This window comes from Muntiacus reevesi, chromosome 20 (genome assembly GCF_963930625.1).
Source record: "Muntiacus reevesi chromosome 20, mMunRee1.1, whole genome shotgun sequence".
Lineage (NCBI taxonomy): Eukaryota > Metazoa > Chordata > Mammalia > Artiodactyla > Cervidae > Muntiacus > Muntiacus reevesi.
Window position 1 is genome coordinate 30,893,007 of NC_089268.1, and position 26,739 is coordinate 30,919,745.

General features: G+C 40.6%; 1 protein-coding gene and 3 non-coding genes across 7 annotated transcripts; 2 read left to right on the forward strand and 2 right to left on the reverse strand.

The window, feature by feature from the left end:
* The first annotated feature begins 27 nt into the window (after positions 1–27).
* Positions 28–18,960, forward strand: ZNF311 (zinc finger protein 311). Of its 4 annotated transcripts, none has more exons than XM_065911997.1 (7): positions 28–215; positions 7,343–7,670; positions 7,989–8,064; positions 12,425–12,516; positions 12,860–12,986; positions 13,620–13,724; positions 16,282–18,960. In XM_065911997.1, exons 2-7 carry the CDS (start codon positions 7,617–7,619, stop codon positions 17,862–17,864), a joined length of 2,037 nt encoding a protein of 678 aa, XP_065768069.1. In that variant the 5' UTR covers positions 28–215; positions 7,343–7,616; the 3' UTR covers positions 17,865–18,960. The 4 variants fall into 4 exon arrangements, with proteins under 4 accessions (XP_065768069.1, XP_065768071.1, XP_065768072.1 ...); XM_065912000.1 differs by having other exon boundaries at positions 103–215; positions 7,343–7,818; XM_065911998.1 differs by lacking the exon at positions 28–215 and adding an exon at positions 2,480–2,578.
* A 2,781-nt stretch (positions 18,961–21,741) lies between these two features.
* TRNAL-AAG (transfer RNA leucine (anticodon AAG)) lies at positions 21,742–21,823 on the reverse strand. Its single transcript has one exon. It is a non-coding gene; the product is annotated as a tRNA-Leu (tRNA).
* Positions 21,824–25,320: 3,497 nt separating this feature from the next.
* TRNAE-CUC (transfer RNA glutamic acid (anticodon CUC)) lies at positions 25,321–25,392 on the reverse strand. Its single transcript has one exon. It is a non-coding gene; the product is annotated as a tRNA-Glu (tRNA).
* Positions 25,393–25,851: 459 nt separating this feature from the next.
* On the forward strand, positions 25,852–25,924 carry TRNAF-GAA (transfer RNA phenylalanine (anticodon GAA)). The gene has a single exon. It is a non-coding gene; the product is annotated as a tRNA-Phe (tRNA).
* Positions 25,925–26,739: the final 815 nt, after the last annotated feature.

Genomic DNA, 26,739 nt, shown 5'->3' on the forward strand with positions numbered 1-26,739 from the left:
GGCTTGCCCTTCTAGGACCTTCGGAGGACTCTTCTCTTTGGTTCAACGCTGCAAACCCTGAGAAGCTGGACGGTCCCAGTCCCTGCTTACTAGGTTGGGACTGATGCCACATGGAGAACAGATGAGCTTAAATATGAAACTGATTTCCTTCAGCGTGTGAAGAGGCAAAACAACGAAAGAAAATGGAGCACCGAGTTAATCAGAATTACATGAATGTAAGCTCTACCACGCAGATATCTTTGTTTATTTATGTAAACCAAGCTCTTAGAACAGTTGCTGAAGAAATTCTTGTTAAATGAATGAATTGAAATGATTCTGAAAAGCTATTGCCGCAAAGCATCATTTACTAATATAAGTATTTGCCTTTTATCGGTAGCTTTATTTAAAAGAGAACTATGTGTCACATACATTGAAATATGTTATAATTTAGGGATCATGAAAACTCACAAGCATACATTATAAGTAACATATGCTGTATTTTCCAAAATATTACATTTCTAAAATGTTACATTTTCTATATTTTCCTTACGTTATGTTTCAGTGTAATGATTAGCAGTAGAAACTTGAACAGAAAATAATTAACATATGTAAGTAAGCACAAAAGTTATATTTAAAAATTTGAGGAAATGGCAAATACTTTTTAGATTGTCCTTTCTTACACTGGAATATGAATTGGCAAGCATAAAGTCATGGGACATAATCGTTTTAGAAGGGGAAACTCCAAGAAAATGATTTCAAAAAGACAGCCAATATAAACAAAATGAAATCCATAAACTCAAAGACTAAAAACAAATACTTGCTGAATTGTAAGCTGAACTGGAAAAATAATCAGAATAATGAATAAGATTATTGGAAGGGAAATGAAAAATACCTGTGACATAAGACAAATGAGCTAAAGATAAATTTTTCTTTAAGGATAAATCTCAGAATCATGAAAGCTGGGTGTGTACAAAGTCCATAATAACCCCTATGAAGCATTCTTGCCAAAAATACTGAACCTAAATCAAATCAAGCCTTTCAAACTTAAATGTGTACAGAGTGAAACTATATGTATAAAATTAGAAAAACAGGTAAACTATACTATAAAATGTTTCTGGCTACCCACATATGTACTAACAATATTTAAACATGCTTTGAAATAACAGCATCAGTATCAAGGTAGTAGCTAACCGGAAAGAAAGAGGAGAACAATTGGAGAAGAGTAGACAAGGGGGTATAATTATATCTGTAATATTTATGTCTTAAGATAGATGTTAAGTGTTTCTTATATCATTGCTTTGTAAGACTGAAATATTTGCTGTCTTTTTTAAAAAGCCCCTGGAAATGAATTTAGTAATTTCAACAGACAGAAGAGGGGCTATAGAATTACTTAACACCAGTCAGGCTTCTGTTTCTCCATCTTCAAATTGGGAATGGTAGGACAAACATTAATATGAGGGAAGAAAATTTCAGGACATACAAGGAGATAATGAAAGAATAACTACTTCCCTTAAATGAGTGTAAGTCTTCATACCCAAATAAAATGGCTATAAGTATTCAAAATACCAATTACAGGTAGATTGACCACAGGGCCCCTGAAGGCCATTTTTAAGAAGTGTGATCTTGACTGAGATTGACAAATATCCAGATTTTCAAAAACTAAAAAAAAGAGAGAGAGAGATGAATTGTGGAGTTAGGCTGAAAAGCTTGACATGAATCCCTGGCAAAATTCCAGCATTAATTATTTTAGGAGACTTTATGAGATTAGCAGTAACCAAGAATAATGTAAATGAATTATATCTCAATTGGGATAGATTATTTAAGTGGTAGTCTGAGGGTCTGCCGTGCAAGGAAGTTATCTTCATGTCTGCAAAGGTTATAGCAAAGGCTCTCATAAATGTACCCTGTGATATGTGTACTGGACGTTAATACTGTTAAGAAGATTGATATCACGAAGAAAGACTGTACCAACTCAGCCTGGAGGATGTTGTCACGGTCTTTATAGACCAGGACCTGGGGACTGGAGTCCGAAAAGAAGGACACAGGGGACCCAAGTCTCGAGTGAAACAAGGGTACTTTATTTGTAGCAGTGTGTGCTTCATATATCTCCATACAAGGAAGCTTTAGGCAGCAAAAATAAAGTTGGGCAAAAACAAAACTAGGCTGTCAGGGGACGTTCAACTTTAAGGGATCCAATATGTTATTCTTTTCTTTTGTGTGCCGTTGCTCAAGGATTCTCTATTCCTTATCAGTTCCTGGAAAACAGGAACAAGCAGAGCTGCACGCAGTTCTCAGGACTGAGATCATGAGAAAGGGCACCTGCTTGGATTCCTTTCAGTGACTGCCTTCAGTGACTCCCTTCAGTGACCTTACTTAAATGTAATCTATTCAGTTATGCCCTTCTTACTCAGGATATGGAATGCTTTCTGGCCCTTTCAAGATTGTCATTTGGTTGGCTTTGTTTTTGCTCAATTTTTTTACTGCCTAAAGCTGCCTTGTATGAAGATATATAAACATGCTTTTTTGCAAAAAAATCACCTTGTTTCACTGAACGCCCTTGGCAAGCGGACAGAGTGACTGTTAGGACCTCTGGAGGTCGGTAAGTGCGGGGTTATGGGACAAACGGCTGGAAAGCCCCACCACTTTTCTACTTTACTTCATCATTTATTTAAGGTTCAAGGACTTTCGGTTTCGAATCAATGGATAGAGGCTTGTCTCCAAACAGTGGTTGAATATAATCCCTGGTTCCCTGATGAAGGCAGTTTTGATTTAGAAATTGGAACTGGGTCAAAGAGAATGTTGAACGAGCCACTAGAAGGGGAGAAAATATTCCAATAGATTTCTGGCCCTTATGGGCCCTCATTAAAGCCATGATCTTGACGTTTCAAGGCAACTCTAGCCCCCTGATATTCGTCAACAAGCAGAATGTTCATTATACGAATATAAATTAGATGGTGAGACTTTACAAAAGGCCCAATTAGAGCAACATAAAATGTTTCAAGACTTCCCCACCATCCCTGCTCCGGCTGTCCCAAGTGCTCCTCCTCCTCATTTCAATGGGCATGAAACCAAAGGTCCCCTCAATTAGAGGACAAAATGAATCTGATGATGATTCTTCTGATGCTCTCTTTGACACTAAAGCCAACAGTACTTTTTTTGATGACAATGATAAACCCCTAACACACACTCATATTTATGAAAACAGACAATCCACTCATTCTCCTTCACAACAAAGGCTTTCTGATTTACTGGCTTTGCAATCTCAAGTTTCTGAGGCTGATGATCTTTTTGCCTTTTCTGTGTTAAGAAATATTAATGCTCAAGGGCAACTAATACCTCAATATGAAGGCATTGATTTTTCTCACATGCAACAAATGAAAAATGCTGTAACTATGTATGGCCATCATTCTCCTTTCACTAAAGAGCTTCTAAACGCTATGGCATCTTCTATTGGAAATTTTATTCCTTGTGATTGGCGAATTTTGGTAAAAGTTCTTCTTAAACCAGGAGAATATCTTCAGTGGATAATGTGGTTTCATGATGTGGCCTGAGATCATGTCAATTCTAATGCTCGAGCTGGCGCTCCCCAAAACCAAATTACTTTTGAAATGTTAACCGGTACAGGGCAATTTGATTCAGTGGAAGTTCAGATACAGTGCCCTCCTTTGTTACATGAACAGTTGAAAGAAGTTGCCCTTGAAGCTTGAGATCGAATTACTCCTCAAGGGGAACCTAAAGGTAGCTACACAAAGATATCACAAGGGCCTAATGAAGCCTAGTCTGATTTTTTAGCTAGGCTGGGAGTTGCTATCTCCCTTAGTGTTGTCAGAGAGGAAGCCAGAGTGCAATTAGAAAAACCGCTTGCATATGAGAATGCAAATCAGGAATGTCAAAGAGCCATCGCTCCAATTCGTGATACCGGGAATGTTATTGATTATTTGAAGGCTTGTCGCAACTTAGGATCAGAAACTCAGAAAATGCAAATGTTGGCTGAAGCAATGGCTGCTGCCTTTAAAAAGGGGAATGAAGGATGTTTTGTTTGTGGAGGTAAGAGCCATTTAAAAAAGGATTGCCCTAAAAAATGCACAAAAAAATTAAAACTATTAAAAAGCCTCCAGGAGTCTGCCCTCGCTATGGTAAGGGAGTACATTGGGCTAAAGAATGTCGATCTAAATATGATGTTGAGGGAAATCTTATATCAAGAAACTCAAAGAAGGGGGCTCCCCGGGTCCCCATCAACAAAAACCAGGGGCAAACTCCATCTTTTCCCTCAAACCCTCAACATCCGGCAGTGCTGCCGTCAATATACCAGCCCTAAATGATTTTCTTTTTTTTCCTCAAGCAGTCCCTTCTAGAATACCTACCAGACTTTATGAACCCCTACTCCACAGTCCTTCGGCCTTATACTTGGCTGATCTAATCTGACTTCTAAGGGAATTACTGTTCACCCTGGAATAATTGATTCAGATTATAAGGAAGAGGTTCAAATTATGATGTCATCTCAGATACTATGGCAATTCAAAAAGGGGGACAAAATTGCCCAATTACTTCTTTTCCCTTGCATTTCTATTAACTCCTCTAATGGTATATGGAGAGGTGGATTTGGTAGTATAGATCAAAAGCAATCCTTATGGACATCAATAATATCTGAATATGCATGACCAAATATAAATGTCAAAATTAATGGCAAAAGATTTTCTGATCTTCTTGATACTGGATCTGATATCACTATTATTTCCAAACATTTATGGCCCAAATCTTGGCCTATGCAGAGAATTTCTTGGCAAATTGCAGGAGTTTCTCAAACCAAAGTATAAGAGGTTTATCAAACTGTCCAAATATATCCATGTGAGGGACCAGAAGGCCAGCCTGCAACATTATGACCTTATGTGATAGCTGCACCCCTTAATTTAATAGGAAGAGATTTACATATGCAATGGCAAACTCAAATATATATTCCACATTTTTCCTAGGGGCCACTGCCCATTTAACAAACAATACAATTATTAAAATAACTTGGAAAAATGACGAGCCTATTTGGACAGAGCAGTGGCCCCTTACAAAAGAGAAATTAGAGGCTGCTAAAGACTTATAGATACACAATTGAAATTAAAACATATCGAGGAATCTTGTTGCCCTGGGAATTCTCCCATTTTTGTAATAAAAAACAAATCTGGCAAATGGCGTCTTTTAGCAGATCTTCGATAAGTTAATGCATCTATGAAACCTATGGGTGCATTGCAACCAGGAATTCCATCACCTACCACTGTTCCTCAAAACTGGCATATTATTATTATAGATTTACAAGATTGCTTTTTTACTATACCTTTACACCCTCTAGACCAAGAGAGATTTGCTTTCTCTCTTCCTTATAAATGATATCAATGGACTTGTTGCCTCAAGGAATGATGAATTCTCCCACCATGTGTCAATATTATATAGCCAAAGCCCTTGAACCTATGAGAAGCATCACAGAGAGTGAAATAATCCAACATTATATGCCTCCTGTTGTAAAGCAAAAGGAAGTAGGTAGCACCACGTAAAAATAATACTTACCCATAAAGGTAAAGCAAACTCTAAACCTTTAGAGCTAACATCTAGTTAACAAATACAAGGCTAGAGAAACAAATTAAATGGGGATGGACTCAGACCAAGCCAGCATGTGGAATATTCAGGATAAATGGCCAAATGTGTTCGATGGGGGAGAAAGTGAAAGATGGGGGAACTATTCTAGATCTAAATTTAAAAAGATTTAAGACAAATAACCAAATAAAGTACAGACTTTAAATCTTGATTCAAAAAAGCAGCATATTTTATCTATTTGGAAAATTCAAATATGGACTCAGTATTAGATGATACCCGGGAGTTATTTTAATTTTGATAGTTGGGATAATGACATTGTGCTTCTGTTTTAAGAGATGCATTCTGAAGAACATAAAACCAGAAATAACACGTTTGGGGCTGCGGTTGCGGAGGGTTTCTAGGGAACTCCTCAACCAGCGAGTTGATGATTTCCTAGAAAGTCACCGGAACTGATTATTGAAGGACTAGGAAGTGGAGCTAGAACAGATTCCTTTATTTTGTCATTTCTAGAGAAGAATAGCGGCAGGAAGGTCTGTGTCTCCAGCCAGCGTGGGATGGGACTGTAGCTGACGGGCTCCCAAGCTGCCACTGGGGTCTCCGAACCCTCCGAGGGGCGGCTGGAAGGAGGCCGACACCACCACCTGCTTCACTTAAATCTTAATATTAATACACCTCCTCCCAGGGGCCCGGAACGGCGGGCGGGGATGGGGCGGGGCTTTGGGGCCGGGTTGCCCGGGATCTGGAGTCCGCCGCGGATTCCTGCCCGACAAGGACTTTTTTCTCCGCCTCCCCCGCGCTCTTCTTGCTCTCAGCGGCCCTTTACTTTTTCTTTTTTTTTTTTTTTTTCATTTATTTTCCTCCCCAGCATCCATTCGTGCGTTCTTTCATTTGGCCAATTTCTAGCTGAGCGACTGCTGGTGCAGGCACTGTTTTAAACGTTGGGGATAGAGCAGTGAACAAAATAGACAAAAAGTCCGTGCTCTCAAAAGCCTAGAAGCTTACATTATAGTGAAAGGAAGACCTATAATAAACAATAGAAAGTATATAATTAACTTATGCACCTTGTTGGAAAGTGCTGTATAGGAAAGCAAGGCATGTCATGATTGGAAGGAGATGGTAGACTGTAATTTTAAATAGTGCACCTAAAGTAGGTTTCCTAGGGAGGATTACATACAAGCAAACAGTTGAAAGAGGCGAGATTATTCATCGTGAGGATAGCTTGAGGTAGAGGGAACAACCAGTGCAAAGTCCCTAAAATGGCACCGTGCCTAAAAAGGAAGAGAAAGATCTGTGGGACTGAATGGGGTTGAATGGGGGGGAGAATAGTAGGAGAGGTAATAGTAACCCTGTAGACTCAAATGGCCCTGTAAGGACTTTAGCTTTTATTTTGAATGAACAGAGGCGATGCAATGAGATTCTTTAGGGCCTTATATGCTACTCCTTATTTTGAGTAAGATGGATGCATTGAGGGCTTTTAAGCAGAGAGCTGAAATAATCCAACTGAAGTTTTAAATTGTCCACTTTATCGTATTGAGAAAAGACAAGTAGAACACAAGGACAGAAGCAGGAGACCAGTTTGATGGCTAACACAATACAGGGCAAGGCAGGCAATGGTGGCTTGGGCCAAGATGGTGGCAGGAGAAGTTGTATTCTGGATATATTATCATATTCAGTTTGTTCCGCTTCTCCCTCATCTCTCATAGATACTCCAGATTCTCAGTGATTCCTTTTCACTTTGGTCACATCCCTCTATTCTCTTTTCTCTTCATCAAATATACAGGAAAACAAGCTATGGGATCACGACTAGCTTATTACTGCTGATGAACCCCACATCTAGGGCAGTATTGATGCATCAAACCAAAAAGCAGCTGCCCTGTGGGTCAGGAGCAGTCTTTGACTGGTCTCACCAAGGCTTATATCCCTGAAAGGAGGCTAGTATCCGCTGGAGCCACTTCAAAACCGGTTATCTGGGCAAAGCCAGGATTGACTTTAGCAGCTGGATCCAACCAGCAGAGAAGAAACTGGGACAGTATTAGAAGACTGGAAAAGAAAACATGCAGCCGGTAAAAAGAGGAGAATCAGCAGTGTATCACAAGGAGGAAGAAGAAGTGAGTCCAGGAAAGGAGGAAAGCATTGGAAGTGTGGTGGGCTTGGATTGACTGTGTGGAAGTTTTCTCCTTCAAAATACTTTTTTGGATTACCTGGTGATGTTTTTAAGTTATAGAATAGTTGGATGCCATTTCTGTTTTTCATAAGGTATATCAAGAGACTGAGCCCCTGTTTTTCTCACCCCTTTTGGTAGTTTGGAGAGTTGATTTCCATGAATAGAACTTTATAGTTGGTTGCATAACCAACCAATATGCAGCTTACCATAAATTTTCTGTCCCTCCATAACTTCTCCAAATGTTTTCTATTCCTTGCAATAGATCGTGGTATCAGATGAGAGTCCAGGATCACCAAACCAGTTTGGCATCCCTGATACCATGTTCCTACAGGAAAGAGGTAATGTACACAGGGTATTGTGGCAGGAGTTATGGCAGCTAAAAATGGGGCAGGGACACAGACTAGGTGAGAGATGCTTCCTGGGGCCTGGAAATATGCTCATTATTGAGTATTTATAGAAAAATATATTCTTTCTATATTAGCCTTGGCCTGGTATTGACAGGAACTAAATTATTCAGTTTCGGCCCTCATCTTAAATCAAATTTGGAAAAAAAAATAAAAATTCATAAGAAAAGATTCTTCAAAGCAGTTTATGGAAGCTTTGAATGTATTCATCCACTTATTATATGTTCAACTCAATATATATATGACAAGTAGCTTACATATGGGTACATGAATATTTGCACATGTTAAACTTGTAGTATAATTTGGTAACACCTCCCCAACCACAGTTTTACCAACATGTAAATATTGATTGTATGTCATGTTATTTCTGTACATCTGTTAACCCTGAGATTTTTACGTTATAGTATAGGTATACCTGAGAAATAAGATAAAGCCATGGCAAAAGAAGGAGCAAAGGTTTTGTTTTGAAACTTTGGGAAAAATAAAGAAGGGGAAATGTGGGACTGTGCTTTAGAAATGCTCTTCGGTGGCATATATGAAGAGAAAAGTGGATAAGATTTGTGTGCTAAGTCGCTTCAGTCATGTCTGACTCTGTGCGACCCTATGAACTGAAGCCCACCAGGATCCTCTGTCCATGGGATTCTCCAGGCAAGAATACTGGAGTGGATTGCCATTCCCTTCTCCAGGGGATCTTCCCCACCCAGGGATGGGACCAGCATCTTTTACACCTAACCAGCATTGGCAGGCGAGTTCTTTACCACTAGGGCCAGGTGGCACTAGTGGTTTGTATAGACAGAGGCTATTAGAGGACTAGGCACCTGGACACCCCTAAAATAGGCCTTTAGGATGATACATATTACCTGCAAAGGAAAAAAAAAGGTAAAATGAATTTCTAAGCATATTATTGGAACTTCCAGAAGAGAAATCTTGAAATTTCTACTGTAAAGTAATCTTAAAGGAAAAATTAATACTATAGAACATACTTATCACAAATTTAAGAGGTAGAAAATAATGGATATTGCTTAACTTGGTGGTTAGTTTTATTTCATTTTTTTAAAGTTTAAAAATATATATAATTTTATGGTTCACATCTGACCTGAGTATTCCAGTCCTCTTTTTCTCAAAAGATATTGAATTCTCTTCCTATAAGTGATTTTTAGGGCCATAAATTTTACAATTACTTAGCATAATATGTAAATGAGTTAATCTCATCCTGGATAATATCTGTACATTGCTTTAACATATAGTTTTGTCATGGGCTGAATGTTTCTATCCCCTGAAAATTTATATGTTGAAGCTCTACCCCCCAACCCAGTGTTATGATATTTAGGGGTGAGGTTTTGGGAAGTAATCAATTTTAGATGAAGTCATGAAGGTGGGACCCCAATGATGAAATGAATGTCCTTAGAAAAGGACACTCTCACCCATGTGTGAATTCCCCCAAGTTCATTTTTAACTGATCTTTCAAATTCAGAAACTAAGAAATAAAGTTTAAGAATCACTACAATGAAGAGAATTCCCTTGCACTCCAGTCATTAGGACTGCTGCTCTTGCCTAAGTGCAATTACTGATGGGAGAACTAAGGTGCCACGAGCCACACTGCACAGTTCAGTTCAGTTCAGTCGCTCAGTCTGTCCAACTGTTTGCAACCCCATGGACTGCAGCACGCCAGGCTTCCCCATCCATCACCAACTCCTGGGGGAAAAAATCACTACAGTGGTTACCAGGGGCTGAGGAGAAGGAAAAATAGAGTTGTTTTGTTGTTTAATGGGTATAGAGTTTCAGTTTTGCAAGATGAAAAAGTTCTGGAGATCTGTTATGATTTTAGTGTGGTACATTTGTTACAAGCGATGAGCCAATATTGACACATAATTATTAACTAAACTCTAAACTCCCTAGTTTATATTGGAGGAGGAAATGGCAACCCACTCCAGTATTCTTGCCTGGAGAATCCTGTGGACAAAGGAGCCTGGAGGGCTGCTGTCCATAGCATCACACAGAGTCGGACACGACTGAAGTGACTTAGCATGCATGCATGCATTGGAGAAGGAAATGGCAACCCACTCCAGTATTCTTGCCTGGAGAATCCCAGGGACAGAGGAGCCTGGTGGGCTGCCGTGTATGGGGTCGCACAGAGTCGGACATGACTGAAGCAACTTAGCAGCAGCAGCAGCAGCAGCAGTTTATATTAGGATTCATGCTTTGTGCTATACAGTTATATGGGTTTCTACAAATGAATAATACTATGTATCTGCTATTAAAGTAGTATGCAGACTACTTTGATGCCCTAAAAGTTCTGTTCCACATATTCATCCTCCCCCCACCACTGTGAATATTTTAACACTATTGAAATACTTAGAAATAGTTAAAATGGTAAATTTCCTTTTATATTTTTTTTAACCACATTTAAAAACAGTTTTTAATGTAATGAACACTTAGGGGAAAAAAAACCACTACAAAGTAACAAAAGTTTTGTAATTTATGAAGAAGATATGGTAAACATCCAACTGAGATGCATATGGAGGAAAGTTTGAGTTAAATAAGGGTATGCTTTGTCAAAAATTTAAGACATACATTTGACTGTATATAAATTTTACTTTAAAAATAAGAATGTAAACAAATATTCAACTTTAATTAATGATATGTGTCATAGTGTTAGGGGTCATGTATGCTGATGTCTTCAACTTACTTTGAAATGCAACAAAAAATAAAATGAATTTATAGTTAGATGGACAGATATGCAATAAAGCAAATATTGCAAAATGTTAATAGTAGAATGTCAGTGGTGAGTATATGGATGTTTCCTATATAGTTCTTTCAACTTTTTTGTATATTTGAAAATGTTCATTATAAAATGGTGATTGAAAAAAAAAACAATTGGGAGGTTAAAGTTTATTGATATTATAAGGAAAAGAACTGTTATGGAACATTTTGGAACAAAGCATGTGTCTGCTGTGAGCTCTGTGCCTTCCAGGGGGTTGGTTTCCCAACCAACCAACTTTTTGAGACAAAGAGTCATAAAATAACAGACTTTCAGAGGAGATAGTGGGGAAACTGTATGGAATCCACAATGGTTGTGAACACAGACCTGTTTTGATCAAAAGCTAAGGGTGACATAGACCAAAGAAGAATCTTCTTGACACATTTCTGAAGAAAGAAGCCAGTTTTTTCCTAAACTGAGGTTTTGGTGAAATTGAAGTGATAGTTTTGGGGTCCTGAGGCCAAGGGATGACCCTAGAGTCTTACCGATAGGTGACTTCAGACCAGAAAGGAATGGTCTTGGACTGGGAAATATGTTGATAACTATCAAGAAAGATAAACCCCCATAAACATGGAAGCTACAGAAAGGCCAGGTTGGCCTTCAAGGAATAAAACAGGGGCCCCATTAACCAGTAGTGAGAAACTGTACTTTTTTTCCCAATTCATACGGATCATACCTGGTCATTTATACACTCTGAGAAAGTTTCTTTTGCATTTTAAAAAGTGGTGTGCATTATACTATACTGGAAGGGCAGTTGGGGGCGGGGAGCAGAATTGCTTAATACTAGGGAATTAACAAGAAAAAGACTCAGAATCAAAGAGGGAAAGTGATTTTCTCTAATAAGAACAAGAGAAAAAAATTTTCTAGTGAACTAAGTGGAGGTAGACCAACTAGTAAGTTACATAAAGAAGTAAGCTTTGGCCCTATCCCTTTTTATTTATATTTATTTATATTTCCTTTAAAAAAAATACATATTTGGTTGCATTGAGTCTTAATTGCGGATGCAGGGTCTTTCACCTGATAGCCGCAGTGCCGGCGTTAGTTGCTCTGTGGCAAGTGAGATCTTAGATCCCTGACCAAGGATCGAATTTGTGTCTGCATCACCAGGGAAGTCCCTCCGTGGATATTTCTGATCCATACCTCTCCTTTTTTCCCATCCACCTCCACTCCAAGTCTTTCTGGACAAAATTACTGCAACATTCAAACACAGGAAGCCGAGCTATCATATTAAGCTGGTAGTCAGTGATGTGGGCCTTTTAGGTCTTCTAGGATTAAGAGAGACAGAGTAAAGGATTTAGTAGGTGAGAGAAAAGAAGAGTGCACTTACAGTTGGCTTGGCTGCTGGCCAGGTCATGATACCTCACACTGGAAACTGAGACTAGAGGAATAACGGAGAAAGAGGATACTGTAATGCAGTTGACTTATCCCCTAGATCAGAGCTTCATAAGCATCTACATTGGGGGAGGAGAGGATGAAAGTAGGCTTCATTAACACTGTGCTGAATTGACTCTAGGCTTATTTCCCTTCTCTCAGCTCTACCATTTCCTCAGTGCCCTGCCTTAGCCAGAGATGAAAGCCAAGGAAACCTGCCAGGAGCAAAGCATACAGTGATGAGCCAGCCTCAAGTGAGCTAAGGCCCCTTCCTTCCTTCCTGAAAATATATCTCTGTCTCCTAAATGTGTCCTTGTCCTCACTCGCTTACCTGGCTATGCCACTCCCAAGTCCAGGTGCTTCCTCTCCTAAGGGATGCTTTTTTGGATGACAGACCACTTGTGGATTATTTGTTCTTTCGTTATTTTTTGCTACTGAAAGCCTAAGCTCCCTTTCACCTTGTCCCCAGATATACACCAAACAGTAACAGCCTTTCACTTCTGTAAACCTTCGCCCTACAAATTCTTTTCTTCTGCCTCTGTTTCCTGAGAGAACTATGAAATTTCCTCCCACAATGGCAGGAACATGTTGTTTCAGGAGTCAGTGACATTTGAGGATGTAGCTGTGAACTTCAGTCATGAGGAGTGGCAGTGTCTGACCCACGCTCAAAGGCACCTCTATAAAGATGTGATGTTGGAAAATTATGGGAACATGGTGTCACTTGGTAAGAATTTTCCCTGCGCTTGACTTAGTACTTTCTCCCTTCCTTTTTCTTTTCATTGCTTTGTTGATGTGTATGGGGTCTCATATTGGAAATCAGAGCCCTCGTTCTTTATCATCAGCTTCTTCCTCCCAGATTAGTTTTGAGTTGTCCCTGTTTACATAGCAAGATAATTTCCTGGCTAACTTAGTTGCTGTTTTCTGATTCTCTGAAATGAAAGTCTCTCTGAATACAATGGAAATCCTTAGCTTCTGTTCTCCCTAGATTCTTGCCTTCTCAAACCTCTCATTTTCCATCAAATGCTTTGTATCCATCGCCTAGTCATGAACTCCTTCCCAGCGGCTGAAAGCAGATCAGCCTTCCTTTACAAACTCCCATTCTCCTAAAAAGAACAGGGAAAATATAACCAATGACAGTTTTCCAGAAACTCTTTCTTTACCTTTCTGAGTATTGACTTCTGAGAAAGTCCTTCAACCTTTTTCATTTACAGGTTACCAGACCCCTGAATAAACCCTTTTCTCTGCCCAAATAGACATTTCTTTCCTATTTTCATATGCAAACAGAGGGATCAAAGTAAATGTTAGGGCAGTTCTTTGTTGCTATACACACTTATTCCTTCTTCCTCTGTACAACCAGGATTTTCATTTTCTAAACCTCCTTTGATCTCCGATCTGGAGCAAGGTACAGAGCCCTATGTTCAGGATCGACAGGACTGGGAGTTCCTGAGCTGCTCCTATCCAGGTGAGTGCCAGAGAAGCTGTCTGTCCCCTTGTGTGTTCCATGTGACAGAATGGTTATAGAATGTTCTTAGTGGTGGGTCATCCATCCTCAAGGGCCCAGAGGAAATCTATTTAGGAAATCTTAAAAGCAGAGAAAACATACTATTTGGGTAATTATTCTGTCATTATCTATCAGCTCTCTGCAACATATCTAATAGACTTTTTGCGATTTCTTACAAAAAGTCTCTGACAATTTATCTGCCCTCTGTGTATCATTTACTACAGTGCTCAGAGATCATTGCTTTTCTGCCTCTGGATTTTAGGGGATTTTGTTTGCTTGTTTGTTTTTTCAGGACCTTCCCTCATTCAGAGTCCTGAGCCTTTGACCCTTGTCTTTTTCTATTCTCTGTTATTGTGAAGTTGGATGCCTGCCATCCGAAGAGGTAACCTTTACCTCTTTCCTGGGCAGCAGTCTCATGTTTCTAACTCCTGATTTTTATTTGAATATTGCATTGTCATCTGGGAAGCAACATATCTAAAGTCAAACTCATCTCTCCCTGCAAGGCTGTCTCTTCATTAAGCTCTCCCTATTTCTATATCTGGTTCTACCTCTTTCTTTACATTTACTTTTCTTTACATTCCATGAACCTCTTATGTAGTCAGTCATAAAATATTACCAGGTCTTCATTTAAACTATTTTCTACATTTGTCATTCAAAAAAATCGTCCTTTGCTTACAGGGCAACTCCAGCTTCCCTATCCAAATACCTACTCTTTGGTCCTACCTGCCATCTAAAAAGCATAATTGGGCAACTGTTATGTGCCAGCTATTATATAAGGTTCAAGAGATAGACAGATAAGATATGGGCCCTGACTTCCAGAAGCTTGTTTTCTAGTGGGGAAAGCAAATAGGTAAAGAAATAATTATACAGTCCAGTATCATGGGACTTATTGAGATATGTAGATGAGGATAAGCATCTGGTATACATAAACAGAGAGGAAAAACACCTAAATCTGACCTGGAGACCAAAAGACTGCAGGAGGAATGACAGTTGAACTAAGTTATGTGGAATAAGTGAAGTCATTTTGTTGAAGGAGGGGAGAGTCCTTCTAGGCAGAGGGGAATAAGAATGTGAACTGTGAATAGTTCAGTATGACCAGAGCAAAGGACTTGCACTAGCCAGTGGAGACACTACAGGAGCAGCGGACAGGGGCAAGATCATGACTGAATGAGTTTTTGCTAAACTACAGACCTTGAACTTTATCCTTATACTAACAGGTAAGATGATTAAGTACTTATTTCAGTGTTGCAGGTGCTTTACATACATTGACTCATTTCATTATCATGGGTAACGTAGATCCCATTTTATTGATAAAAACAATGGGTCATAGAGAGAAGTTACATCATCCTCCCAAGTTGGCACAGTTATTAGGTGTCAGAACTAGGACAGTGAGCTGGGGCTCTTGACTGTACATTTTACTTCCTGTCTGGTTAACTATGGAGCACCATTGAAGTGTTTTAAGCTAAAAAGTGATGTGATTAGATCTGATTTTTAGAGGGAATAATCTGGAAGCAGCGTACAGGATGGATTAGAGAGGAAGCAGACTAAAGGACTTTTGAGGGGTATCGAAGTTAGCTAGTGAGAATGCACTCGAAATAGAGATGAAGAAGGGATAGAGTTAGGAGATAATAAGGTAGATTTGGACTGTGGTTGCCAATAGAAAAAATTAACTCAAGCTAGCTTAAGCAAAAGAAAACAAATGTACTTATTATTCAGGGTGTCATGGAACTTAAGAGCAGGTATACAGGAGACTTAAGAAGGGCTGGAATGCCATCAGGCCCTGCTCTTCAGCTGTCTTCTCTGCCACTCTGTGGGTCTGCTCCATTCTTCTTTCTTGGCAGATCCATCTCTGCTTGTCAGTCCCAGTGACAGAGCTTTCCATCCCCTATACAACACCCATATCCCAGCACCACTCAAATTTAAGTGCTAAAGATCCAGCCGTCTTCAGAGCCGGGCCTTACCTGCTTTCATATCGTGATTCCAGAGTTCATGAGGAGAGAATCTGGCCTGGTTTGGATCAGGTCTTCCCCAGATCTAACTTGTCCTACCCAAGTGGGCAGAGGTACACCACAGAAATATGGCTCTCCAGGGTCCACTGTCAGGAACAAAGCAGACAGATCCTTATGAAGGGGGCTACACTGGCACTTGAGCATCACCTCTGCAGCTCACTTCACTGGTAACATCTGTAAAACATTAGTGAGTGTTAGAATGAGTTGAAAATGATTTCCAGTTACCTGTTTAGGGGCTTAGGTGTATGAAGTTATCATTTGCGAAACTAGGAGATTCTAGAACATGAGTAGACTTTGGAAGGATTTTTGTCAGGTTTACTCAGTTTTGAATATCTTCGTACTTTTCAGTGTTTCAGCCTCCTTTGACCGCTGCCATAATGTTAGCAATTCTTCAAGCATGAGAAAGTCATTTACTCTTCCAACAATTTACCATTGCTTCCCCTGTTCCAACTCACCTATCTCCTTTCCTCTGAACATCTGACATTTTTATTTTCTTGTTTAAGTGTCAGCTGCCAAGACGTGGCCTGAGAGTGAGAAGGCAAGATCAGAACAGGAGGTTTTTGAAAATGGAGAAGTGTGCTGGGTGAAATTTAGAAGTCTCCTAAAAGTTGTTTCCCAGGATCCAGAAGTTGGAGAAGTTTGTGTACAAGATGTCGAATTAGAGAATCAATGGGAAATGCCTGTGAGGGAGAAACAGAGAGAAGAGAAAGAAAGCTGTGAGAAAGTGACTTTCAGGAAAGGAAAGAACCAGAAAGGACTTAGAAAACACTTCAGTCCAAACTCAGAATGTATTCTGTATGGAGTTCTTACAGAAAAGAAACAGCATGAATGTACCCGATGTGGCAAAAACTTCAGTTGGCATTCTGACTTAATTCTCCATGAGCGAATTCATTCTGGCGAGAAACCCTATGTGTGTAATGAGTGTGGGAAAGCATTCAAGACCAAAAATCAACTTTCCATGCACCAGATAATCCACACAGGGGAGAAACCCTTTAACTGTACCCAGTGTGGGAAGGCCTTCGGTAGTAGATCCGCTCTTTGCCGACATAAAAAAACCCACAGTGGGGAGAAGCCACACCACTGCGGTGACTGTGGGAAGGCCTTCAAGACCAGGTACTGTCTCAGGATGCATCAGATCATCCACACAGGAGAGAAGCCTTATGAATGCAGTGACTGTGGGAAGGCCTTTCAGTTTAAGCATTCCCTCATCATCCACAACAGGAGCCATACTGGGGAGAAACCCTATGCGTGTGAGGAGTGCGGGAAGGCTTTTAGTGGGAGTTCAGACCTCATCAAACACACAAGAGTCCACACTGGGGAGCGACCTTATGAGTGCAATGAGTGTGGGAGGGCCTTCAGCTGGAGCTCAGACCTAAGCAAACACAGAAGACTCCACACTCAGGAGAAACATTGTGGGTGCCCTCAGTGTGGAAAAGCCTTCAGCAATGAAGCAGAGCTCACCAAACATAGAAGAATCCACACCGAAGAAAAGCCTTACAAGTGTAAGGAGTGTGGGAAAGCCTTTCATCATAACTGTAAATGCCGGGCTCATGAACGAGGACACACAGGGGAGAAGCCCCATCGATGTGGGGATTGTGGGAAAACTTTCCAAGATCAGCACTGCCTTACCATCCATCAACGAATCCACACTGGAGAGAAACCTTATAAATGTTCAGAGTGTGATCGAGCTTTCAGTGGGAAATCAAACTTGACCAATCATCAAAGAATCCACACTGGAGAGAAGCCTTACAGGTGTGAGGTGTGTGGAAAGGTCTTTCATCAGAGTTCAGTCCTGAGACAGCACAAAAGAATCCACACAGGTGAGAAGCCATTTACCTGCCATGAGTGTGGCACGTCTTTCCGTCAGAGCTCGGCCCTGATTGGACACAAGCGAGTTCATACTGGAGAGAAACCTTATGTATGTGAGGAGTGTGGAAAAGCTTTCAGAGTGAGCTCAAATCTTACTAGACATAAGAAAAGAAAACATAGAGTGTGGGAAATCCACAAACTTGGGGAGAGTGGGAAATCTCTTTCTCTAGTAACTGGTTCTCAGACCTTTTCATTCATCAATATTTTGACCACCAACACCTGAGAGTAGTGATTCTGGTGTTTACACTTTCTCATTTCTCCTTCTACTTCTTATACTGATCCCTCTTGTCTCCTGTGTTGGTTCTTCCTGGTTCCCTGACCCCTCTAATTGTGAGATCCCCCAAGCCTTTGTCCTTCACCTTCCCATTCAGTGTTTCTTCGGTTCCAAGGTTTTGTCTATCAATAATAGTACTGTAATACTACATACTAGTACCCTACACATGCCAGGCACTATTCTTTACAGTTTTAAATCATTTAATCCATACAAGTCCCTGTGGGATGAGGAAATTGAGGCATAAAAAAATTAAGAAACCTGTTATGGATCCTGTAACTGGTAAATTATAAACAAATGCCTGCTGAATGCTCAGACTTCTCTGAGCAATTTCTGTTATCCTGTACCACATTTCTTGAACGTGCGGCTATACCTCAGTTTAGCACAGAACATTTTTTTGATTAATAAACATTGATCACTTTTAGTAAGTTTTTTATTTTTTTGGCCACAGTTCTCTGTTCCCTGACCAAGAACCAACCCTGTGCCCCCTAAGTGGAAGTAAGGAGTCTTAACGACTGGACCGCCAGGAAAGTTCCAGCAAATTTTAAATTAAAACTTAAATGGCACTCTCCTATATAGAGTCAGAATTTCTGAGATTCAGCAGAGGAAGGAAGACAAGGCAAAGGCAGATTTTTTTAATTACAAGTAAGTAGAAGTCAAGTGTGAGCTTCCCAGCTGTCACGGTGGTAAAGAATCCACCTGCCAATGCAGGAGATGGAAGAGATGCAGGTTCAGTTCCTGGGTCAGGGAGATCCCCTGGAGCACAAGATGGCAACCCACTCCAGTATTCTTGCTTGGAAAATTCCATTGACAGAGGAGCCTGGTAGACTAGAGTCCATGGGGTTGCAGAGTTGGATGTGACTGAGTACACGCAGAGAAGTGTACACAGCTCGAGTGGAAGTTTACATATGGAAAGAGCATGAAGCCCGCCCCACTTTGTTATAAATGTACTAAAAGGTCTTCAAGGTGTTGATTTCTTAAATATTTGTTTTATCTATCTGCATGACATATGAAATGCTCTTTCACAAGGATTAATAAATGTATATCTTTTCAAGTCTTTCAGTGTCTCTTAACATCTACCCTTTCTCTTTCAAACATTACAGGTTCTTGCTGCAGACAGAATTAAATACACACATGCAGTAAGGCTAAGGAAATGGCAACCCACTCCAGTATTCTTGCCTGGAAAATCCCATGGACAGAGGAGCCTGGTGGGCGACAGTCTGTGGGATCGCAAGTGTCACACACAACTGAGCAACTAAGCCACCACATTCAATAAGGTTACCAAGATAGAAATTGAAAATCCTAGAAGAGGATGCAAGTATGTGTCATAATGACCATACCTGAGGATTAAATTTAGTTCTCAGTTCCCTGACTGGTCAAGAAAGTGATGAGCAGTGGGTTATCCAGTATTTGTCAAAGGTGTTTTACAAGCTAATGTTTTTTTAAAAATAACAAGTTTAAGAAATGCTGGCTAGGTGGTGGGGATTTTTATTCCCTTAAAGACTTCTCAGGGTTTATAATATGCTGATGTCCTTTCTAAATCTTAAACAAAGGAACTGTAAGAAGCATTGCTTTCCCAAAGGGAAGGGCAAAAAGAATCCTGTTTGGAGGAGCACCTTCACGCCCTCTTGTTTCACAGAAAACACTTTGGGAAATGGTTACACTTATCTAATTGAACAAAGAGTCCAAGATACACAATTTTCTAGTAACAAATTCCAAAGGGAATTACATGGTTTATTACACAATAGACAGATTAAACATTGGTCTTTAGGTTCAGTGTCTACAGGATATTAGAGCATGTTCCTTATACAGGCATTTCTTATATAGCTTGTTGAAGAAAACTGAGATGAAAACATGTAGGCTCTAACTTTAAAATTGTTTCTATGGAAGATGAAACTGTATATGTGGCTTTCAGATGATACAATGTGACTTAAGAACAGAGTTCAGGATGTGTCTGGAGAGTTCATAGTGCTTTTCCAGTCTTTTTTGAGTATGAAGACCCCTTATTTGATGATGAAAACTTTTCACCAACATCCTCTCCCTCATGTATACACATACTACAAGTAGTTGTACTTTATTGCTTGATGGCAAAATGTTGTCATGTTCTCCAGAAAATCTGAGGTTTTGTTAATTACAACGTCATATATGTTGTTGTAAAATGTATATACATGTTCAGGATGTTTATTTTACCTGCAAATTATGATGTGCATTTAGATTTTGGACTCAGAAGTCCTTAGCCCATCATGAGGACCCTCAAGTGCATCCTTTCATGTCGCTTCTTTAGTCCATCTTCTAACAGAATCTGGCAAAGTTTCAATTCCAGTTTAAATTCTGGACAATCCTGGAGTGTTGCTGTTTTGTGTTATTGACTGCAGAGTCATATCTTTCAAACGCTGGTTAACTGAAAGAGGTGGCAAGCCTGACATTCACCTGTGAAAGCTGAGCAACCTCTGTATTGAGCCCAAATAGAGTAGACTTCATCCTCATGAATCCATCTTCAACATGACCATTGTCTCCCTAAAACAGTCCTATGATCGTGACACCTGGCTTTATTTGTTTTTATTGAAGTATCGTTGATTTACAATATTTTGTTCACTTCAGGAGTATAGCTGCCTTTAAAACTCCCAACTGACTTCCAGTCCTGCAGTTAAAAATCCCCAAATTACTAGCTCAAACTCCAGGAATCTTTTGATATCCTCTAAACACTGAAAATGAACATGATGAAAAGACGCTGAAAAAGTTTCAGATACTTTACCTGTGGAAAAGTCAGTACATTTTCAAAGAATCCTAAAGTTGGGTGACAGAGAAGGCAATGGCACCCCACTCCAGTATTCTTGCCTGGAAAATTCCATGGATGGAGGAGCCTGGTAGGCTGCAGTCCATGGGGTCTCTAAGAGTCAGACACAACTGAGCAACTTGCACTTTTCACTTTCATGCATTGGAGAAGGAAATGGCAACCCACTCCAGGGTTCTTGCCTGGAGAATCCCAGGGAGGGGAGAGTCTGGCGGGCTGCTGTCTATGGGGTCGTACAGAGTCGGACACGACTGAAGCGACTTAGCAGCAGCAGCAGCAGCAGCAAAGAGGGGTGAATGCTCAGTCACTCAGTTGTGTCTGACTCTTTTTAGAGCCCGGGAACTGTAGCCCATCAGGCTCCTCTGTCCATGCGATTTGAAAAGCAAGAATTGTAGAGTGGATTGTCAGTTCCTCTTCCAGGGAAATTAGGATAGACTCAACTCTGCTATATCGTTGTAAATTTCGGAAAATGTTTGTATGCCCTCGGGTCAAGAAAAGATTTTTCAAACAAGGCCCTGAAAAAAGACGATTTTGATACTTTTCTCCATTCCCATACTATAAGTATTTCCAAATTAGAGAAGGACACGAAGTAACTGAGCTGAGAGAGGCTGGAGAAAGGATAGTGACTATTTTGAGCATAAATTATTCCCTCGGAGGCATTGGCAGTATCTATATTGAATTGCAGGGCATTCCCAGGAGTCTGACATCCATTCATTTGTTTGTAATAAGGATTGTATGCATAAAAGCACTTTTTGTTTATGTTATTGATTGTTGCATTCTCAGGGCCTAGAATGATGCCGAAAATACACTGGCCGCTCAAATAGATAGACTGAACAACAACATGTAGACAAATAGATTATTCGAGCGCATGCTTTCCGTTGAGCATTGTTCTGAGGTAGTTACCTATGGCCCTTGGGAAAACAGAAGTCAAAACGGGGGGAGATAAGGACTAACTTTGTAGGATATTAGAACTGCCCATTTCGAGTATGAAGAAAATTCGTCTATCAGGCTGTCTCCCAATAAAGAAAACAGCCCTGGCAGCGGTGGGATTCGAACCCACGCCCCCGAAGAGACTGGAGCCTTAATCCAGCGCCTTAGACCGCTCGGCCACGCTACCTCTTCCGGTCTGTCTTTTTTTTCATCATTTTCCCTAAGAGTGATAGTCTTCCCCTTACGGTTCCGTCAAGTCTCCCCGCCTAGGACTCCTACCTGGCGTTTTCCTCACCAATACTGCCATAGAATTTCTGCCTAGCGTTCAACCACCACCCAGCCTGATCCCTGATACCCTCCTTCCCCACAGTTGGGAGTAGCGGGGAAGGAAACCAGGGGATCCGAGCCGCCCGCCCGTTTGTAACCAACCCGGGAGGAAAGAGCTGCAGGTGGTCGTATGGGTTGCGGGTCCGCGGTGGACGGTGATGTCCCGCGCAGCCGCGACAGAGCTGAGAGTCCAGGAGTGGTTTTGGATGAGGGGACGCTAGAGGGGAAAGACAACCCGACGAAAGGAGCAGAGAGCCCAGTCCTCAGGACGAACGCGGTCTCCGCAGAAATGCCCCCAGGACCAAAGGCATTGGGCGGTTCATTTTGAAACGCCAAGGTTTCAATCAAAACTATAAACAGACGCGGGTTCCATCCCTGGAACGGGAAGATCCCCTGGAGAAGGGCATGGCAACCCACTCCAGTATTCAGGCCTGGAGAATCCCATGGACAGAGGAGTAGCCTGGTGGGCTGCAGTCCATGGTGTCGCAAAGAGTCAGACACGACTGAAGTCACTTAGGATGCATACATGCATTATCCTTAGCTGCAATACTTTAGCAATTACCAGGCGTTATTTTCTAAGGAGATTACCTTAGGATAATCACTAAGAAAAAGAATTCTCAATAGAGCAAAAGCAACATAGTCACCCCCCCTACTCTTCCTAAAGCTTTTTTCCCTAGTTTCTCCATATATCCCAAGCTGCTGCTGCTGCTGCTAGCTCACTTCAGTCGTGTCCGACTCTGTGTGACCCCATAGACGGCAGCCCACCAGGCTCCCCCATCCCTGGGATTCTCCAGGCAAGAACACTGGAGCGGGTTGCCATTTCCTTCTCCAGTGCATTAAAGTGAAAAGTGAAAGTGAAGTCGCTCAGTCGTGTCCGACTCTTAGCAACCCCATGGACTGCAGCCTCCCAGGCTCCTCCGTCCATGGGATTTTCCAAGCAAGAGTACTGGAGTGGGGTGCCATTGCCTTCTCCAATATCCCAAGCTAGGAACCTCTTTTCTCATCTGCTGTGTCTTTCCAAGGCCTCTCCCTCACAACACCAGTAGACTCCCCTCCACTATCAGTATTATTAATATGTACTCCCACCAGTTCTGGATGGCAATACGGACATAATTTGATGGAAGCTGACCACTTTGTGACAACTTTAACCCTCAAAGACAAAGAGCAAAGATATCCTCCTGCTAGGTACTAACTAGTTTAATACTTCATCAACGTCATCTTGATCCATCAAAGGCATCAATTCAGAGACCAGTTTTCTGTTTCCGGGGTTTGCATTTCTACATGGTAAGCTATCAAGGGGAAAAAAGAAAATTGAAGAAATAAATTGAGATTAACTGACTATATCAAAGATTGGGCATCAGGAGCCCACTCATTCATTCAACAAGTATTGTTCCTGGGCCCCCGGGCGCTAAGCTGTACACTGAGTATTCAGTAGAAACATTTGACCAGTGCTATCCTCACCCTCAAAACTACCAGGGAAGGCAAACATTCATCAGGTAATTATAACTCAGGGCTGTAAATGCAGGAGGGCTGCGTTCACATTTAGTTGGAAGAGCTAACTTAGCATAGATCTGGAAAGGCCTGGTTGGAAGAATTTATGAATGCACTGAGGAATGCATGTTGGAGTGAGACAGGCCTGGTGAGAAGTGTAACAGGGAAAGTTTGGGTGGAGGGGGCCAGGTTCAAGATTGAACCTGCAACCCCTTTCCTCCAACAGGCCCTCTCCTGGAGGGAAGATGGAGATTCATGAAGGAGTGAGAAATGGAAGCAGAGAGAAAGAGGTGAAGAAGAAATGATCTCCATGCAAGAGAAGAAAATTCAGGTAGCTTTCAAATAAGAGTCCTTTGTCTCTAATCTAGTTAAGTTTGTGTTGAAAAGTTTTAATATTTAGAAAAGCATTAAACACATTTAAGGGTTCTACCCAGATTCCTCTCTAAAAAAACAGATATTAAAAAGAAATGAAGCAAAAGATTCTTGCTACATAGAGAGGAGACAAAATATGACATCATTAAAAGAAGATGTTGTTCAAGAGGTATTTGCCATCAGGCCTATAGGTTGATTCCCTGTGAAACATTAAGCAAAAAAACACAGAACAGCTTCCGTATACAGAGAAATTCAACAAGATACTACTTTTATGCTTATAGAAAAATAAAATTTCTTACATAAATTGATATTACATAGATGTTAAAATGTATTAACATAAGAGTATTGGCAAAATAACAAAGGAGTGTCCCAGTTCAAAGAGGTTTTAAAATTTGGGAATTTATATTTGGGGGTTGGGGGAGAGCAGGAAATGTGCTGTTAGCTAGAAAGAGTACTACTGTTTCAATTTAACATGATATAAAAACACCATCTGTTTGTAGAGTAAGATCAGGGACACCACAATTTCTATTTGGAAACTTGTGAAGAGTTCAAATGCACAGTGAACCTCTATAAGAAATGAGAAGGAAATAGTAAGCAATACACCTGTGAATGTTATTTAGACAAACCAGGTAACAAAGATTCGTGCCTCAGTACTCTCAGACAGAAGGCAGTTATTGCAAAGGCATGAAACTGTCAAAAGTCAGGAGAATAACAGGATCTGCCTTTCCTCAAATAGTTTTCAGTAAATTTCTTAGGTGCGCATTCCAACATGTTCAATACTTTGTTTGCCTGTTTCTTAGTTTTTGACAGTTTTCCTTTAATGATCTAGCCTTCCCCTATTTTCTTTCTTAGCAAACCCCAGACAAACTGTAAATTCATAGCTAAAGAGAGGTGGAGGCGCTGGGGAGATCAGGCAGTCTGGAGCTCGCCTAGGCCCAAAATTCAATTACCCTTCCAGTATTTCTCGGGCGATCTCCTTTCTCCCAAAGCAGTGAAACTAGAAAATCCACCATAGAGAGTGCTTTTCAAAATTCCAGCTGCTCTCCCGGATTCAGAAACTCGCCCACAACCAGCGAAGACAAACGTCCAGAAAATAGCTTCTCGATTTCTTTCATCTTCATTCGTAACTGTTTTTTCTTTATGTTATGCTAATCTCGATCAACTCCTAAAGCTAATCAATTGCCTCCAAAATTTCCCTCTCACTGGATCATCCAATCGAATAAATTAAAATTTTGAAGCATTTAGGAATAGTGGACAGCTTTTTGATCAATGAGAAGTAACTAACTCATTTACCCATTTTTTTGTAAACCGCTGAAATTTACATCATTTGTCATTTTGAGCTTGGAATATCAAAACCATTGCAGGGCTTCTAAACCGAAAATGTTTCATATGAAAATTAAACGTTAGCTTGTACACACTTCTAAAGTTTCCCCTATGCGGGAACACTGGTAGTTTTTTTAAAAAAAAAGAAAAGAAAAAAGAAAACGTTACCTATTCCCTGACCGGGAATCGAACCCGGGCCGCGGCGGTGAGAGCGCCGAATCCTAACCACTAGACCACCAGGGAAGGTGATGGAAAGTTTTCAAGAAAGATCTACGAGGCTAATGCTTCGTAGGTACGAAGTGGCACTGCAAAGGATCACTTTCGTTTTTACAAGGACCTCCTGTCCGCACCAGCCAATAAAATATGGAAGAGAGGAAGATGTGGCAACGCCGAAGAAGAAGAAATCGGGGCATGTAGATTCATAGAGTCTCTTTCCCTGCTCCAGACCTGTGGATTTACTCGGGAATAAATTGAAGATTTAACGAAATAATTACAGCAGTTCTTAAAACATTAATTTGTAATTGTCTTATCTTTCTCCTTATAAATTGATGAGCCATTAGAAGATGAAAGTCCTTTTTAAATTTATCTTTGACTTCCTCAAAGTACTTATCGTGATGTTTATCAAACAAATTCATAATAAGTAGTGACTAAAAGGACAGAGAATAAAGCCATTACACATTATTTTAAGGTCGCGTGGGCGGAGCCGAAATAGCTCAGTTGGGAGAGCGTTAGACTGAAGATCTAAAGGTCCCTGGTTCGATCCCGGGTTTCGGCAAACGAACGGCTCATTTTAATATTTATTAAAATATTGAATGTACTAATGTAAACAAAATACCCACAGAACCAAAGAAACAGGCGACCTTTTTTTTTCTCAGATTCATAAAGGAAGACACAAGGGTGTTGTGCAATAAGACGATTCTTCCAGTCGGAGAAACCTAGGGACGGACTTCTACATTTCACTAAATGGAAGTAGATCCAAATGTGCTAAAGGAAAATCACTTTCCCTTCTTTTTTGTAATACTTAGTGTGTATCTTCTTTCTTGTTCGGATTCTGTTCTATTTAATGCTATGCTCCTCTTTCTTCAAACCTACGCCTTCTTCATTCCCACGGAATTAGTCCAGCAACCGTAACTCAAAATCAAGGGGACTCCACTTTCTCCCGTTCATTTCTACTTAATGATTCCCCCTTTCCCCCTAATCTTATTCTCTGCCAGGTTCTAACGCAAAGGACACCAGTCTCCCAGGTAGATATGAAAAAGAGAAGTTTAATATGAGGAATATCAATTACATTTTTTTCTTGACGTCATTTTCCTTCAATAAAAATTTATTTAATAACTGGACTCCTATGCAATTCTGAAGAGAAAGAGAGAGGCAAGGCAGGAGAACTGAAGAAAGTTTCCTAGAAAATGAAGTCATCTGAGTTGAATTGAAGAGGTGGCTCCTGGCTGAAAGAGAGTGTGGGGCAGGGTGCCTGGTAAACTGAGCCAGAGCCTTGAAAGAAAGAACAGTCATGATACTCCAGTGGTTTCCTTTTTCCCTATCTCCTAATTTTCTGGTTCTTCACATATTCCAACCTCTTCCTACTCAGGG

Excerpts from the sequence above, each read along its gene's own strand:
- ZNF311 (XM_065911997.1), top strand. The coding sequence starts at position 7,617 with ATGCAGCCGGTAAAAAGAGGAGAATCAGCAGTGTATCACAAGGAGGAA. Across the intron at positions 12,517-12,859 it reads CAGTGATGAGCCAGCCTCAA|GAGTCAGTGACATTTGAGGA; the intron begins GTGAGCTAAGGC and ends ATGTTGTTTCAG. Across the intron at positions 12,987-13,619 it reads TGGGAACATGGTGTCACTTG|GATTTTCATTTTCTAAACCT; the intron begins GTAAGAATTTTC and ends CTGTACAACCAG.